This window comes from Pezoporus wallicus, unplaced genomic scaffold, assembly GCF_028554395.1.
Source record: "Pezoporus wallicus isolate ANWC-B61680 ecotype Strahan unplaced genomic scaffold, APGP_CSIRO_Pwel_v1 scaffold_6885, whole genome shotgun sequence".
NCBI lineage: Eukaryota > Metazoa > Chordata > Aves > Psittaciformes > Psittacidae > Pezoporus > Pezoporus wallicus.
This window is the reverse complement of record NW_026638858.1, coordinates 2,867,462-2,884,597: the sequence shown is the minus strand read 5'-3', so window position 1 is coordinate 2,884,597 and position 17,136 is coordinate 2,867,462. Positions and strand designations below refer to the sequence as shown.

Here is a 17,136-nt window from a genome sequence, read left to right as displayed (position 1 = left end):
TTCATGAGAAAATATAGAGCCTGGCCTGGGTGCTTTAAAATGTAAACCATGTTAGTGCTAGGAAGCAGCCATGTTAAAAGATCTGTTGAAATAAGTGTAATTTACTTCAAGGAGCCTGTGTTTTGTCTTCTGAAGAGAATTGCAGAAATACCTCAAAAGAATTTTTCAGTGTAAAATACAGTTTATGTGGAGACGTATTTCTGAAGCTGCATTCTGATCTGGTTTCTGGTTCTGTTTTCTGCTTTCTTCTTCTCCCAAGAACCCTCTGCACAAAGCAAAGCTAACCCTATAGCTTTAGTAGCTTCTGATGACAGGCAGTAGTATGTAAATTTATCATTCATGTAGAAGGTAAGAATGAACAAGCTGTTTAGAGGGATTCTGTCTGTAAACATTTGTTATTCAGTCTGGACAGTAATGTTTTTACCTTTACTTTTCCCTCCCTTCCTCCCCCCCAAGTTTAATATGGTGTCATCTCTTACAACCTTTTTGATGGACTTTCTGTTGCACCATGGCAATGTTCAGTAGAGCATCTCTTTTGCTGTGAATTCCTTGAACTTACATGTCACCCCATCTCAATTATGTTTTGGGCACAATATGCAGTACGTGCTGTATACCTTGTTTTAGATGCTCACTGGAGCTTTACAAATGAAGGGAATCTAACCGTTGCCTGCAGAGTAATTTTATAAGACATGATGTATCATTTTTATTTGTAGCTGTTACTATGGTCTACAAGGAGCTTCACAAGCATCAGTTAATTTTTACAGAAATCATTCTTCATGATAGGCAAAAATGAAAAATCCTTTGGGTCTGAAGCCTTTATTTGAGGGTACATCATCCTAAACTTCCTTCAAGGAATTTCTTTGTTAAGCCACTTCAAAATTTACTATTTGTTATAGGAGTTACTGAGGTTAAACTTGGCATGAGCATCTGAAGAATTTAAAAGCATAGAATCCTGTAGGTGAAACAAAGCAATAAAAATTTGCATGATTACTGAATCAATATTATACCATTTCCTGTATACTGAATTCCTTCATTTATGGTGAAAAATACCTGTCTGTTTACCTCTTATCTTCTGTAAATATCGTGCCTATTTTTTTACTCCTCCTCTTTCCTCCTCCCATTGTATCTCCTCCCCTGTGATAGAATCAATTGCATCAGTGGATATTATATAAAGAAAAGGTTTCAGTGAAGTTCCCAGTTCACCCACCTTACCCACCATGGGGCTAAGAGTTGCCAGCCTTTTTATGCTCTGGCTGGCTCTTTCCTATGCAAATGAAATAAGAAAAGGTAAGCTCTAGAAATTAAATGGTAGCAGACTGCCTCGTGGAAAAGAGGGAGAGAATTAAAATACCAATGCAGAGGTAGAAAGAGGCAGCGCATTTAAATAATGCACTGGAGTTTTAAGGTGCCTCAAATTTCTTAAACTTTCAAATACTGAGGCTACATGGCTCAGCAAGCATAAGCAGATACTACTGTCTTTGGAGAGATTAGTACCAATATCTACTGCATTCATCTCTAGTTTGAGGTGCTTGGAAAAATTTTCAGTGTTACTTTTCTTTCAATGTGTTGAGGCTTTCCTAGGTATGACTGGACTTAGTTGGCAGAAAGCAACTATGGGAGTTTGGGAGGTTCATTGTTACATCAATGAAGAAAGTGGACAATTGTACCTTCTGTTAGTTTGGAATGACATAAGTGCTTTCTTTAAAAGTGAATATACTAACATTGGACAAAGATGATTTTGTCATTCAGGACATTAATAATCCTGTAAATGCTCTAATTTACTCTGTTATCAACTTTGTTTGAAGTGTTGAAATGGAGCTGTCATACTGAAAGCTATTTTTGGAGGAATAGGTGATGAATTTTGAGCCATGATCATGTTTGGGATGTTGGTCTTGCTCGCTGCATCTTGAATTTAGCAATGGGAGGAAAGCATTATCTGGTGGTTTTTGTCCCAGCTGTGAGTTGTGGGAGAGTCTCTATGTAGCCTTCATTCTGGGAAAGAAGCATATCAGCTTCTGGATATATCTGGTATGATTGATGCCATCAAAGTACAATAACTTAGAGGTCCCCTTGATAGTTTCGCTTTCTCAAATTAAACACTGCAAGATACTTTTGTGAAGGTGAGCGGCATGTGTGCTTTTGATACCTTGGCAAGCTTCTCGGGTATGCTCAGCTTTTATGTTTACCCCTAATCTACAGCATCTTGAGATTTATCACTTATTGTGTTCATTTGTATTATTTGTTGGTACAAATGGCTGGGAAAGGAACAAATACCATAATCAGCTTCATCTTTTGCTATTGCAAAATTAATTTTTTTTTGTCTCCTACCATGGTTATTTTCTGACTTATCTTATGAAGAATTTCTATTTGGTAACAATAGAAATCACTACTCTGTTAGTTAAAGAAAGAATTCTTTTAAAACTTCTGCAGCATACAAATCCTTTCAGTACATATAAGCTATTTGCCTTCCAGAGTAGGAGTGGTAGTTCCTTGGTTTCCTATCTTTGTTTTCATTTTAGTGCATGTTGCATCAGAGAAGAAAATAGCTCTTAGAAATATTTAATACCGTTAAAAATAATACTGTGATTCAGAATAAAATCATGTGTTTGGTAAAGCATCTCATTGCACTGATGAACCATCTTGTTAGTGGTCAGAGGGTTAAGTTTCCGCACCTCATGCAGACAAGTTCCTTCACCTCAGTGAGGATTATGAGATATGCATGAAAAACAACAAGGTGGTTGGTGACAGCCAGCATGGCTTCACTAAGGGGAAATCCTGCCTCACCAATTTGGTGGACTTCTATTTTGGGGCTACAAACTGATGGACAGGGGTAGAGCAGTTGATGTCATCTGTCTGGACTTTTGCAAAGCGTTCAACACTGTCCCACACGGCATCCTTGTATCTAAATTGGAGAGAAACCAATTTGATAGATGGACTACTCGGTGGACAAAGAACTGACTGGATGGCCGCACGCAAAGAGTTGTGGTCAATGGCTCAATGTTCAGCTGGAAACCAGTAACAAGTGGTGTCCCCCAGGGATCAGTGTTGGGACCGGTCTTGTTCAACATCTTTGTTGGTGACATGGACAGTGGGATTGAGTGCGCCCTCAGCAAGTTTGCCGATGACACCAAGCTGTGTGTTTCAGTTGATACGCTGGAGGGAAGGAATGCCATCCAGAGGGACCTTGACACTCTTGTGAAGTGGGCCAATGCCAACCTTGTGAAGTTTAACCAGGCACAGCTACAGGTTGGGGAGAGAAGAGATTCAGAGCAGCCCTGCACAAAAGGACTTGGAGGTGCTGGTTGATGAGAAAATGAGCATGAGCTGGCAGTGTGCGCTCGCAGCCAGGAAAGCCAACAATATCCTGGGCTGCATCAAAAGGAGCGTGACCAGCCGGTTGAAGGAGGTGATCCTGCCCCTCTGCTCTGCTCTTGTGAGACCCCACTTGAAGTATTGTGTGCAGTTCTGGTGTCCTCAACATAAAAAGGACATGGAACTGTTGGAACAACTCTAGAGGAGGGCCACGAGGATGATCAGGAGACTGGAGCACCTCCCTTATGAGGACAGGCTGAGAAAACTGGGGCTGTTCAGCCTGGAGAAAAGAAGGCTGCGTGGAGACCTCATAGCAGCCTTTCAGTATCTGAAGGGGCCTATAAGGATGCTGGGGATGGACTCTTCATTAGGGACTATAGTGATAGGACAAGGGGTAACAGGTTCAAACTTAAACAGGGGAAGTTCGGGTTAGATACAAGGAAGAAGTTCTTTCCTGTGAGGGTGGTGAGGCACTGGAATGAATTGCCCAAGAAAGTTGTGAATGCTCCATCCCTGGCAGTGGTGTAGTGTGGGGTGTCCCTGCCCCTGGCAGGGGGGTTGGAACTCGATGATCTTAAGGTCCTTTCCAACCCTAACTATTCTATGGTTCTATGATTCTCTACCTGGCTTTTGGAAGTATTTGTTAATGTCTTAATTTCTTAATATCTTTAATTTTAATTAATTAAAGATTTCCATCTCTTTTGCTTCGTGGGTAGATACTTGAGGTTTGAGATCTGTGGAATCACTGTGCATGAAATTGCAAGTGCTTTCTACTGTAAAATGCAACACAACCTTTTTTGATGCTAGCTCACTCATTTCACTTTTCTCATGCCTGTTTCTTTTTCATCACTTAACAGGCAGGACAAGAAACCATGGTCACTATGTCTGCAGCACTTGGGGAAACAACCATTTCAAAACTTTTGATGGAGACATCTACCAATTCCCTGGCATTTGCGAGTATAATTTTGCTTCTGACTGCCGAGAGCCTTACAAGGAGTTCTCTATCCATATTCAGCGTGCTCTGAACAGCAATAACCACCCTGAGATCCAGTATATTCTGCTAACAATCAAGGACTTTACACTGTACCTCAGACCAAAACTGGTTGTTGTGGATGGGCAGATGTAAGTTCCTTTAGTGTAATAGTATTTCCAATAAATGTGCTGGGAAGTTAAACCAGGATTAATTCTTTACACAGCTGTTTGTATACCATTGAGGAAACTATTACAAACATTTCCTTGTGCAGAAAAAAAAAAACCTTGAAATCCAGCATAAGAATTACTTTGGAGAGGGACTTTAGTATTAATCATCGTTTCTTGCAAGTAAGGAAGAGGTTTGAATGAATTGTTCTTCTGGTTGTGCAGGAAACAATCCAGCACGTGATCCAGGCATAAAATGACATAGTTTCATTTGTTTTATGGCGTCACGTGGAGTTTACTTTAGCAGATGATCTAGCAGATCCTCAGAAATGAAGATGCATTTCTGTAGGGTCTTTTCCTCTCATTTTGTGGCAGATCATTTTTTCTGATCTAAATAATTTTTTAAGGTCTGATGGTCGTTCCTTAAGGGATTGTAACAGATATTACGCAGGTCAAAATTTACACTGATTTGTACATAATAATATGTACTTCTTCACAGTGAGCTGTAGTATTTTAGTTCTCCTGTAACATGGTTGCACAAAGAACTAGTCTGACACCATTATTTGCTGCCAAGTAGTGCCTTAACCTAGCCTTTCCTATTGTTAGCTTATCATTTCAGTCTCTGTATATGTACATACTGAAACAAGTGAAGCAACTCATAGATTAAGACATAGTTCTGAAGATGGAAGAAAGTGGGTTGGTATGACTTAACGTAATTAAAAAAAAATCCATTCTATTGTCATTGTAGGACTGGGGTTTGCTCAAAATTTGGGTTTTGCTCCCAAGTTTGGAAACCACTGCAATGAAAATCTGTTTAAAGATAGGAAGTAACATTAAATTTTCCAAGGATCCTCCCAGATACATAAAAAAATGACATGATGCTATAAAAAATGCATTCTTGTCCCAAGTTGAAGAAGCCCTTTATTGTGTACTCAAGTTTTAAAAAGAACTTCCATGAAAAACAGGTTTAGAAATCCTTTAAAATTTGCTTTTCTTAAACCAAGCATCATTTTGTCGTACATGATTTTCATAAAAAAATAGATCTCTTCTATGCAGGTTGAACAGGATTAGTTTTTTATAGAACTTAATTTTCCATGTTGCTTTTTAAATGACATGTGATCCAGAGTCATGTAAAATAGCATTTCATGCTACTGAAGGGAAAACTAAAATAGAAAAAATTATTAATTTGCCTTTTGGTACCCGATCCACTGATAGATTGAACATCCTAGTATTAGAAAAAAAAAATAGAAATATTCCATGCTGTAATATCTGAAAGGTCAAAAGCTGCCCAATGTTTTATAATCCCTCTCCAAAAACATGATCTCTTAAAGCCTCATTGCCCAGAGGATGAACAATGCAGCTAAAAGTAGAAATAATGGCTTCTGAATTTCTGCCTAACATTTAGATGTGTAAGTCATTTGGCCATGTTAAAAATGCCTGAGATAAATAGCTGAAAAAATCCCAGCGACTAGAAATTAGGAGATAAAAATTCTTCCAGTCAAGAGATTAGTGAAGAGGCGATGGGCATAGACATGAATCTTGTAACAATTATATTGGCAAATCTATAGACATTTAACTGGTTATTTTTACTGGATTCCAGTTTACTTCTGTTTGAACAGAATCTAGTTCTCTAGATTTTATAGGATGAGGCTGCTTACCACAATACCTTTATTGCTGAATTAAATTCAGTAGTGCACTGTAAGACAGATGCGCAAGAGCAGGAGAGAGATCTGGTGAACTGATTCTTTGTCATACAAAACCATCTGTGCTCACCCTTCTTCAGAATGTTTTCTGTCGCATTATAATGTCTTGCTGTCACCATTAACAAGATTGGTCCTGTCAACTGAAAAATAGTTAACTAAGTACTGCAACAAACTACTGAATTCCTCTTTACATTCTCCTTTCTTTTCAAACTTCTGTTGGCAGTCCTTGTATCTGCCTGTGCTTTTTAAACACTATTTTGAGAAGGAAGATCCTTGCAAAGGAACATTCATTCTCCCTGAAATGGTTGTCAAATCATTTGGTAAAGAAAAGCTTCCATTTATGTTTTTACTTATTTCTTTGAAGTAAATTATTAGTGAGTGTTTGGATATCCTCTGTTAATAGCACAATGAGGATGGATTTTCTTTTGATTAAATTGAAGACATCTGACATTTTGGCTTTTTTCGTAAAGAATCTGTACCCTTAGGGAGGCTTTGCCTCTGAAATTGTTTTGCCTTTTAAAGGCGATAAGTTATGTCAAGTGCCAGAGAGGAGGGTTTTGTGCCTCATTAAAACAAGGCTCCCTGTGCAGCTAAATTCAGGTGGACAGGGACTGGTTTCTCTATTCATTAGGGTATTTTGCTTATTACAGACAATCATGTCATCTCTTATGTTTCTGTACTAATGCAAAATCTCTGATTTTCTTCCTAGTGTGAAGACACCTTACTACAGCTCCGGTGTGGTCATTGAGAGCAATGACATTTACACCAAGGTTTATGCCAAATTAGGTCTGATTCTGATATGGAATCAAGAAGATGCACTGATGGTATGTATGACCCATGTCTTTTTTATTGACATTTTACTGGGTTTAACAGACTACTGTATACTAAACAGAAGTTGACTCTCACAAACTGAACAGAGCTAGCGTGTTGGGCTGACTCACCCAACTGACACTCATAGTACCTTATTTTAAAAACATAGAAGTTCCCTTCTCTTCAGTGTGATATAGATAGCAGATGGCATGCAGATATTCTTACTGGTCTCAAGAAACAGAAAAGAAATGTTCTGAGAAGTAGCTAATGTTTTTGCTATAGCACCCCCATAATCCAATCTGTGTTTTCCTTCATTTGTCTTTTGAAGTACTGCCACCACCTACTTTCCTAATTTACAGCAAGACTGTAAATTTTATCCCAGTATGCAATTAAAAAAAAAGGAGAAAATTTAAGCCAAAGCAGTAGTCTTGTGATTTTAAGAATACTTTACTTTTCATCTTTATCACTACTTCCGTTATTGAAATATAGAAATTTCAGTCACTTCTTTCTGTTTACTGTGTTACTTTTTGCATCTGTGTGTTTATTAACTATGTTACAAATTTATTTGCAACTTTTCTGAGAATTTCGGGTTCACCATCACTTCTGTCATTTAGTAACTTCTCTTTCAAGTAAAAGTATTTGTTTTGGAATGTCTTCATGCACCAGATAACTCTTTTCTGTTTTTCCTTTTTCTTTCCATTATCTAGGTAGAGCTGGACAGGAAATTTAATAACCATACATGTGGTCTGTGTGGGGATTATAATGGAGTTCCAGTTTACGATGAGTTTATCAATGGAGGTGAGTCATCCTACCATAGTGACAGTTATCACAGAAGATAGTCCGATAAGCATTGTGCATAAGAGAACAACAGGAGAGCGAATTTCACCTGAGGGATTTCTATGCCCCAGAATAAATATTATGTTCTAGTGCTGCATTCCTGGTCTAAGGTTATTTTATTCCCAGTAAATCATCTTGCCCTTTTCCCTACTGGCCTTCTTTAACTCTAAATTTTTAAGCACACTTAGACATAATAGACAAAATTGAGATCTAGGCCTGTGTCTGACAGGCACATTTGATAACATAGTAACCGTTTTCTTTGATCAGTAGGGTCCCAGGAATCAAATGCTCCTTGTTGTCAATTTCTGGGGCTCAGGAAGTCCTCTTTGCAATTTTTTTCTCATAGATGAAAGCTACAATTCAATTACATACGGGAATTTACAGAAGATCAACAAACCCAATGCCAAGTGTGAAGATCCTGATGAAACTCAGGCTCTTCCAAGCTGCAATGGGCATGTGAGTATTCCTAATGGTGAACTTCACTTGCATGGGCACGTGAAGACATCCTTGTTAGTGCGTGTGGAGCTGGAAAAACGTAGTACCTTCTAGGGCAAATGGTTTCTTCTTCCTTCTTAAATAACTATTGCTGTTCAGAAGGCAAGTTTTTGTGACAAAGGAGGAAGTGTCTAGAAGCTCAGGTGTTTACATATCTCTGAAATATTATTCTTCTTTCTTAGCGTGATGAGTGTGAGAGGCTGCTGACTTCCTCTGCATTTGCTGATTGTCGTTTACGTCTTAATTTGGAAATGTACATCCAAGCCTGCATGCAGGACAAGTGTGCATGTAATGGAAGCGAGGACTCCTTCTGCCTCTGCAGCACCATCTCTGAGTATTCTCGCCAGTGCTCACATGCGGGTGGCCGGCCGGGTGAATGGAGGACACACAGCTTTTGCCGTAAGCAGCTATATGAATTTTACAAAGAAATATTTTGTGGGTATAGCACTTTAACATTTGCATTTAAATTAATTCTTTCTCTACACAAATTATGTGTAATTAATCCATACCTTACAAATTTCATGCCAGTAGTGCAATAAACTGCATAATATATTCTTCTTCTTTTCTTCTTCTATTACCCTTGTATATTAAGAAATCATTTTCAGCAAGTAGGAATTCTGTTCCCATTGAAAACCTGTGAGGTCTGATGCTGCAGATGATTGGGATAATCTGATCTATTTGAAACCAAAAGAAGAAAATATAAAAAGCAGGGGAAGCAGTTCAGAAAAATGCTTTGCCAGATGATATCTGGCTTGGGACATCACTGACTTGAAGGGAATAGGGTATATAATCTGTGGTTTCTGAGGAATGATGAACTTTATATACAAATAACTGGTGGTGACTTTCTCATTCTTTCAGCTAAAACCTGTCCTGATACCATGATCTACAGAGAAAGCAGCTCACCCTGCATGGATACTTGCTCACACTTGGAGATCAGCAGCCTTTGTGAGGAACACTACATGGATGGTTGTTTCTGTCCTGAAGGCAAGTGTTATTCTAGGTGTTGCATGTGGACAAAACCAGGAGCTCTGGCGAAGGAGGTCAAAGCTAAAATATTAAATGTAGTCAATTTATATCTTAAAAATTAGTACTACTGTTCATTATTTCCCCCTAGGTGAAAATTATTTATAAGGTTTTTAAACAATATCATTATTGATTAATCAATGATTTTATTCTTAAATCATATACAGGTAATAAATCTGGTTTTTACTTCTTATTTCTGCTAATATATAGAAAATCATGCTTTTTAGGTTCAACAGTTGTGATACAATGGATGTTATTTGGCTAGAGAGTGATAATGAGGGTCACTGAGTGAAATTCTCAGACTCATTGTCGACCATATTTAAAGTCATGGCAGTCAGGTGAAGTTCCCGATGACTGGAAAAAGGGAAATATAACCCCCATTTTCAAGAACGGGGAAAATGGATGACCCAGGGAATTACAGACCAGTCAGCCTCACCTCTGTGCCTGGCAAAATCTTGAACAGATTTTCCTGGAAGGCATGCTAAGGCACATGAAAAACAACAAGGTGCTTGGTGACAGCCAGCATGGCTTCACTAAGGGGGAATCCTGCCTGATCAATTTGGTGGCCTTCTATGATGGAGCTACATGCCAAGTGCAAGGTCCTACACCTGGGTTGGAGCAATCCCAGGCACAGCTACAGGTTGGGTAGAGAAAAGATTCAGAGTAGCCCTGCAGAGAAGGACTTGGAGGTGTTGGTCGATGGGAAAATGAACATGAGCTTGCTGCAGTGTGCGCTCACAGCCCAGAAAGCCAGCCGTATCCTGGGCTGCATCAAAAGGAGTGTGACCAGCAGGTCAAAGGAGGTGATCCTGCCCCTCTGCTCTGCTCTTGTGAGACCCCACTTGGAGTATTGTGGACAGTTCTGGTGTCCTCAACACAAAAAGGACATGGAACTGTTCGAACAATTCCAGAGGAGGGCCACGAGGATGATCAGGAGTCTGGAGCACCTCCTGTATGAAGACAGGCTGAGAAAGTTGGGGCTGTTCAGCCTGGAGAAGAGAAGGCTCTGTGGAGACCTCATAGCAGCCTTTCAGTATCTGAAGAGGGGCTATGTGGATGCTGGGGATGGACTCTTCATTAGGGACTATAGTGATAGGACAAGGGGTAACAGGTTAAAACTTAACAAGGCTAAGTTTAAATCGGATGTAAGGAAGAAATTCTTTACTGTACAGGTGGTGAGGCCCTGGAATGGGTTGCCCAGGAAAGTTGTGTATGCTCCATCCCTGGCAGTGTTCAAGGCCAGGTTGGATGAAGCCTTGGGTGACATGGTGTAGTGTAAGGTGTCCCTGCCCATGGCAGGGGGTTGGAACTAGATGATCTTAAGGTACTTTCCAACCCTAACTATTCTATGATTCTACTGTCAACCTTCAGAAAAAATATTACAATGATAGTCTACAGAATATGCCAGAATGACTGAAAATCTAAACATGTGAAAGTCTGAGATTGTTCTTGTGTACTTGCATTAACCTTTTTGTCTGTGTGTAGCTATATAAACAAGTAGACTTAGGTTTTCAAAGCTGGATTAAAGTGCTTCCCATGTGTCTTATAGAAAGCACAAACAGTATTCTTCAGTTTTGATAATTTCAGCCTTTGCTTTCTGTGCTGTATTGAGAGCATGCCTCCGCTGAGAGTTTCTCCTCTCTGGAAATCACTTCTTTCAGGAACAGCTGGAATAGTTTACTGTTGTGCTTTACAGGAGCTGTGTATGATGATATTACTGAAAAAGGATGCATACCTGTTAGCCAGTGCCACTGCAAACTCCATGGAAATGAGTATTCACCTGGAGCAAGCATTACCAATGAATGTGAAGAATGGTAAGGATCACAGTTGTTTATATACCTTTCTTTGCTTGATTGTAAATGGGTCTGTGTTTTTCAGTCTTCCACTTAGTCATAGGAGACTTCCTGAAAACATTCTGAAATTAGCATTTATATTGCATATTTATACAACCAAATCTTTTTAAAGTTTTCCTGTATCTATGGCATGTGGCAGAGGGGAAATCTTAAGGAAATGGTAAAATATCCATTTTTAAAACATTGTGGTTTTCTTGCTGTTTGCTAGGTATGCAGATGCTTTCAGTGCTCTTAGCTCCTGTAATACCTACAAGCATTTTTAAATTATTTGTCTGTTTATAGCACCTGTGATTCAGGCAGATGGACATGCAAAGATTTACCTTGTCCAGGCACATGTTCAGTGGAAGGAGGCTCCCATATTACCACCTTTGATGGGAAGAAATACACCTTCCATGGAGACTGTTATTATGTGTTGTCCAAGGTACTGTGCACTGTAGATCTTTTCTCTTTTTTGAGTAAATACAGATGTCTGTCCACTGATGTGTATCAGCTGCCAATTGTTTTATTCCATTTTTATGGGATGAGGGAATTATAAATGCTGAAAACTGTACTGGAACATTTAGGAGGGGCTGTAATAGCGCTTCTGGGGAGTTGAGCACTTACTACAATGGGTTGTTAACAAAGTGAGATAGTAGACTATGTATGCTGTTATTATCCAGTGGAGTCCTTCATGTATAAGAAATCAAAGGATCACTCTGGCTGCATGAATATGTAGGCTACAAAAATTGGCGGTTCTTAGGTTTAGATGCTTTCAACCAGATTGGTAATAGCTGTTCATGTGTCTAAGTGTCAAAGTCAGCTAGGGAAAGGAGCTGGGCCTGTTTTTCTAGAGAACGACAAAGATCTTGAACTAGAAATTGTAGGCAGTTCGGATTCCAGAACCAGTGCTGAAATGGTGGTCCTAATAGCTAAGTTCTAGAGTAACTGTTATTGTAACTGATTACTTTAGTCTTTGTTTTGAAAATAATCTCGTGAAATCTTTGATTTGGCTAATGGGTATTTATTTCCCTGTGATTGTAGGGTTTTGTAAATGACAGTCATGCTCTCCTGGCAGAACTGGCTCCCTGCGGCTCCACAGACAGGCAGACCTGTTTGAAAACTGTTGTGCTGCTAGTAGATGACAAAAAAAATGTAAGTGTTCTGCTAGATATGTTGAAAATTAGCATATTTCCATTATTGTACAGCAATAACTAATCCTTCTGGAGTCACTGTTGTGGACAGATAAGGTACCTCAGGCTGAAAAGCAGCTCAGGCTTCTGCCTTGACAACTCAAAATAGACCTAAAGGGTACAGAAGATGAAATTCAAATAAGATGACATTTCCCCCTTTCCTCCTCTGGTATATGATTCTTCTTACTGTATTCAGGGTTGGCTGGAAGTAAGAGTGCCATTCTTCATCTCCTCACAGCATTTTACTTTATTAGGATGCAATTTTATAGACCTAATTGTGTCTTCTTCAGAAGAGACACCATCTTTGAATATTGATACAATCCAACTTTCTTAAATGTTTATATTTTCATTCTTTTTGGTATTCTGTTTTGTTATGGGAATATCTAGATTATATTTATACCTAATTTTACATACATGTGCACATAATTTTCCTTCCATGTTTCCAGTGTCCCATGTCCTTTCCTGCCTAACTAGGACAAACCCAAACCAAAACAAATCAGAAACCTATAATTTTATGTTTCTGTATGTACAGACTCTCATTTATGAGGAAGTTTAACAAACTGCTTTCTTACCATGCCAGAATCATACTAAATCATTACACTGGAGCTGTGGCACATGCTTTCATAGAGATTTGGAACTTGATATAGATCTTGAAGGCCTAGCATTTTCTTGCTGGAAATAAAGTGGCCAATATAAATGAGATTTGCATTTCATTACTGCTATAAATTGTTGTAGGCAGGTGTAAGTGAAACACTGAACAGCAAGACAAAACCTTACTTGTATCCTACAGGTCTGCTGCACATTCGATTTTCAGACGTTCTTCATTCCAAAGATTTTAAGTTCTAGCCACAGTCTAAATGTGCAGAATGTCTCCCCTCTTGAATGTTTTTTTTAGTTTCTTTTCCTCTCAGTACCTGGAACCTCATTGATTCTATTTGCTATTATGCAGGTTGTGGTTTTCAGATCAGATGGCAGTGTGTTACTAAATGAGATGACCATGAACGTGCCTCATGTGTCAGGTAAGGGAGATAGTCTTGTGTGTCATATGTCATACACCAGCCTTCTCATGTGGAATTGTATTTTTTTCAGAGGCAAAAGTGGAAAACAGTCATATGAAATTGCTCAGATTTTGGAACTTGGGGATGAAAGTGGTTTACTAGTCATCACTGAGAATTTTATGGGCAGATTGACTGTATACGACGGATGATTGAAAAAATGTCGTTTCACTATTTTTCATACCTTTTGAAAATACTTTGGCATGTAGCTTGGGAAAGAGGAATTGCCATGGCTTAAATTTAAAGCCAAGCCTGGCTACATGGTGTGAGTAGGTCCTGGCTCTCATTCATGGTGAGGCTTAGGCATGTCTGCACCATCCTGCTTCTTCCCCATGCTTTTTTGGTTTTTCATTCCTTGTGAGAAGAAAGCCTGGCAGAAGGTAACTGCTGTATTTTCTGGTCAATTAGGGCAGGAAAGAAGGATGTACTGTGTAGCATCCTCTCATCCTCTCAGCTCAGTTGACGCATCAATGTCTTTCAATATAAGCAGTGAATTTAGACAGGCACTTTCAGAGGCTGACTCAGATCACCTTATGTAGGAGCAGAACTTCTGGTGCAAGGTCATTATCAGACAGCAGCTGTGGCCTCTTGGAGTAACTGTTGAAAGGAATGCAGAACTTCTCTTAGAACTCCTTTTTAGATATGTGTAGGCAGCATACTGATACGGCATGTGTTGCTTCTTATTTACTGGCCTATCTGCAGATGAAAGAAAGTAATTCTTCATCTGAAAGGAGAAGTATTCATGGGGTGATACATTCATGAGCACTTGTGCAAAAACAATTACAGTGTGTAGCTGAAAGTTTAGAGAAATTAAAGTGCTTTGGGCAAGAAAATAGACCATCTAATAAGAAGATTAAATGGATAAATAAAGCATACAGTAGTGATTTACTATAAGAAATTGGTTAGCCAGTAAATACTGGGATTTTTTACTTCAGAAAAGTTTTTGATACTGCCTCTCAGACTATCCTTCTGTACAAAATGTCCAGCAGACAGCCCATAATAGGTTGGGTGAACAATTGGCTGACAGGTTGTTCTCAGAGTTACAGTAAATATGGTTACAACAGGCTGGCAGACAGTCACCAGTGAGGCTCCCCAGTGAGGCTCAGTTTTAGGGCTAGTGATGTTTAATGTTTTTATAAACGATCTGGATGCAGAAGTCAAATTCACATTTAGTGAGTTTGCCAGTGTGGAGTTGTGAGGACGAGCACTGTATGTAGATAGCCAGCAATTTTTAGAGGAAAGAAATGATTACTTTGAGCCTCATCTCAGAGATTTCATGGCAGGTTATAACTTAGAATCTAGTAAGTGTTTCTTTTGGCATCCTGTGTTTACCGCACAGTTCATATTTTGTGTTTTCAGCCAGCTTCTCGGTATTCAAGCCATCTTCCTACTACCTTGTTGTACAAACTTCTTTTGGGCTTCAGCTGCAAATCCAATTGTTTCCAGTCATGCAGCTGTTTGCAACTGTGGATCAATCAGTTCAAGGAAAACTTCAAGGTAAGTATCTAGTCAAATGGGAAGCAAAGCCATGCTGTACCACAGCTGAAGAGTCATGTATTCATATATGGGTAATAATTCATGCTACTTACTGATTCAAGAGGAGGAAAATGAAAACAGAAACCAAAACATTGAAAGAGAATTGACTCAAGCAAACTAGAAATGCATTTTTATTATTTCACATTGAAGTCACCTATCACTCCAGTGCCAGTACGTGAATGTTTCCTAGAATATTCCTTACTGTTGTATTCAGTTTCTTTTTTAACAAGTCACAAAATCAGGCTTTTGGTGTAATTTGTGGTTTTAATGTCATCAGAAAGCATAAAACATACAGGACAGGATGGTGGTCTTCTGAAGCAGTGATATCTTCATGAAAACTATTCTTCTCAAGAGGTAAAGATTTAAAGTAGGGCTCCTTAATCTTCACTACTTATAGTGTGCATTAATATAACAGTGGAATTATCAGCTGTATGAACTTCAATTCTAATATTTGTGATGAACCATTGCTTTCCCTTTGACCTTTGAATGAGAATGAGTAATGATTATGTGATTTTTTTTGCCATCTTTTTCAATAGGTCTTTGTGGAAACTTTAATGGAATGGAAGGTGATGACTTTAAAACAACCAGTGGGCTGGTAGAAGCTACAGGATCTGCCTTTGCTAACACATGGAAGGCTCAATCCACCTGTACAGACCAGGCAGAAAAGCTGGAAGACCCCTGCAGTCTCAGCATTGAAAGTGGTAAGCACATTAATAAGTCAGATAGTTGCTGTATATTACTGCAACAGGCAAGTAAGCGTTGTAGTGTGGCACTGATGGTTTTTTTTAGAGGACCGTCAAATTAATAATTAATTTCCGCAAGTATGTATGCATAGGATCCCTGAAGTGAAGATTTAGGGGGTGATTGCAGAGGAATCTTGAGCTGGAAGGCAGGGAAACAAGGTCATTAATTTATATTCTCTGCAAAGGCAGCTTGCATTTCCTAGTATTATTTCACCCTATGTTTAATTTAGCTTTGTGATCTCTGAATAAGGGCTGTCACAATTCCATGTAGACAACTTGCAGCAGAAAAATACAATGTTTGATTTTATGACTGTGTCTACCGCTAGATAATTGAATATGAGAACAGAAATACATGTACAGTGATTGCATATAGTTTCTCCTCTCCCTAAAATGCATGCAGTTCTCTCATTTGTATCATTGTATTGCAGTTATGTGACAACATAACTAGACATGGCACAAGGAAGATAAGTGAATATAATGAATGTAATGATATAATTTAATTTTTCTCTTTCTTTGCAGCAAATTATGCTGAGCATTGGTGTTCTTTGCTGAAAAACTCAGAGGGTCCTTTTGCGAAATGTCACTTAATCATTGATCCGTCAGAATACTATAAGGTATTGTAATCTTGAACTCTTTTAGTACTGCCTTATTTCAGATGGGTGACTGTAGACATTTATTATTGTTCAAACATTTGAGACATTACTGAGTAGCTTGCCCATAACAGCTGGTGAGGCTTTTGCAGTGATTAACTGAGGCAGCATAACACGCATTAGAACTATTTCATATGATGAGTTTCTTGCCGAGTGCTGCTGAAGAAAAAGATAAATTTGTTCTTCTGTTGTCTTACGTTTTGTATTTAATGTACATTTTCATTAGACTGGATATTTGAACTGGAAAGAAGATTCAAGAGATGCAGAGATGCACAGAAAGTTTAAGTCTACCCTTACACATTAGCTGCTAATAAGTCAGGGAAAAAAAGTTATATATTTATTACGTTTCCTGTGTTGGTTACAATGTAACAGCAAATTTTCTTTTGTGCCAAAATTATGCAGTTTTGTTCCCCTCGTGTTCATCACTGTTGAGCAGTAAATGAGGCCTACCTGCGTAAAAAGGAATTTCTATTTCTTTGCAGCACTTTCAGTCCCTGGTCTTTGTCCTTTCCTTCCATACTTTTCCAAGCATAGGAATTAATAAGAACAACATCAAAAAAAGGACACAGAATATTTTGTAGCAACTGAGTTGCAGTTTGACCATTGGTTTCCTGTGGGCTTACTGACCCTTGTTCTCTTTTTTCAGAAATGTAAATATGACACCTGCCTCTGTGAAGACAGTGAAGAATGCTTGTGTGCTGCCCTGTCCTCCTACTCAAGAGCCTGTGCTTTCAAAGGGATCATACTGGGAGGCTGGAGGCAAAGTGTCTGCAGTAAGTAGTGGAACTGTAATCCATGTGGAATTATTTAGCC

General features: G+C 38.9%; 1 protein-coding gene across 1 annotated transcript in view; it reads left to right on the top strand.

Annotated features, from left to right (window-relative positions):
* The first annotated feature begins 1,217 nt into the window (after positions 1-1,217).
* Positions 1,218-17,136, top strand: part of MUC2 (mucin 2, oligomeric mucus/gel-forming) — a 51,943-nt gene continuing 36,024 nt past the window's right edge. Inside the window, exons 1-15 of the mRNA XM_057412820.1 lie at positions 1,218-1,287; positions 4,170-4,434; positions 6,862-6,976; positions 7,670-7,760; positions 8,146-8,255; positions 8,477-8,693; positions 9,153-9,278; positions 11,014-11,131; positions 11,453-11,591; positions 12,191-12,301; positions 13,289-13,358; positions 14,754-14,891; positions 15,467-15,631; positions 16,193-16,287; positions 16,970-17,100. Of these exons, the coding sequence (XP_057268803.1) occupies positions 1,218-1,287; positions 4,170-4,434; positions 6,862-6,976; positions 7,670-7,760; positions 8,146-8,255; positions 8,477-8,693; positions 9,153-9,278; positions 11,014-11,131; positions 11,453-11,591; positions 12,191-12,301; positions 13,289-13,358; positions 14,754-14,891; positions 15,467-15,631; positions 16,193-16,287; positions 16,970-17,100 (1,961 nt within the window). The remainder of the gene's footprint in view (positions 1,288-4,169; positions 4,435-6,861; positions 6,977-7,669; positions 7,761-8,145; positions 8,256-8,476; positions 8,694-9,152; positions 9,279-11,013; positions 11,132-11,452; positions 11,592-12,190; positions 12,302-13,288; positions 13,359-14,753; positions 14,892-15,466; positions 15,632-16,192; positions 16,288-16,969; positions 17,101-17,136) is intronic.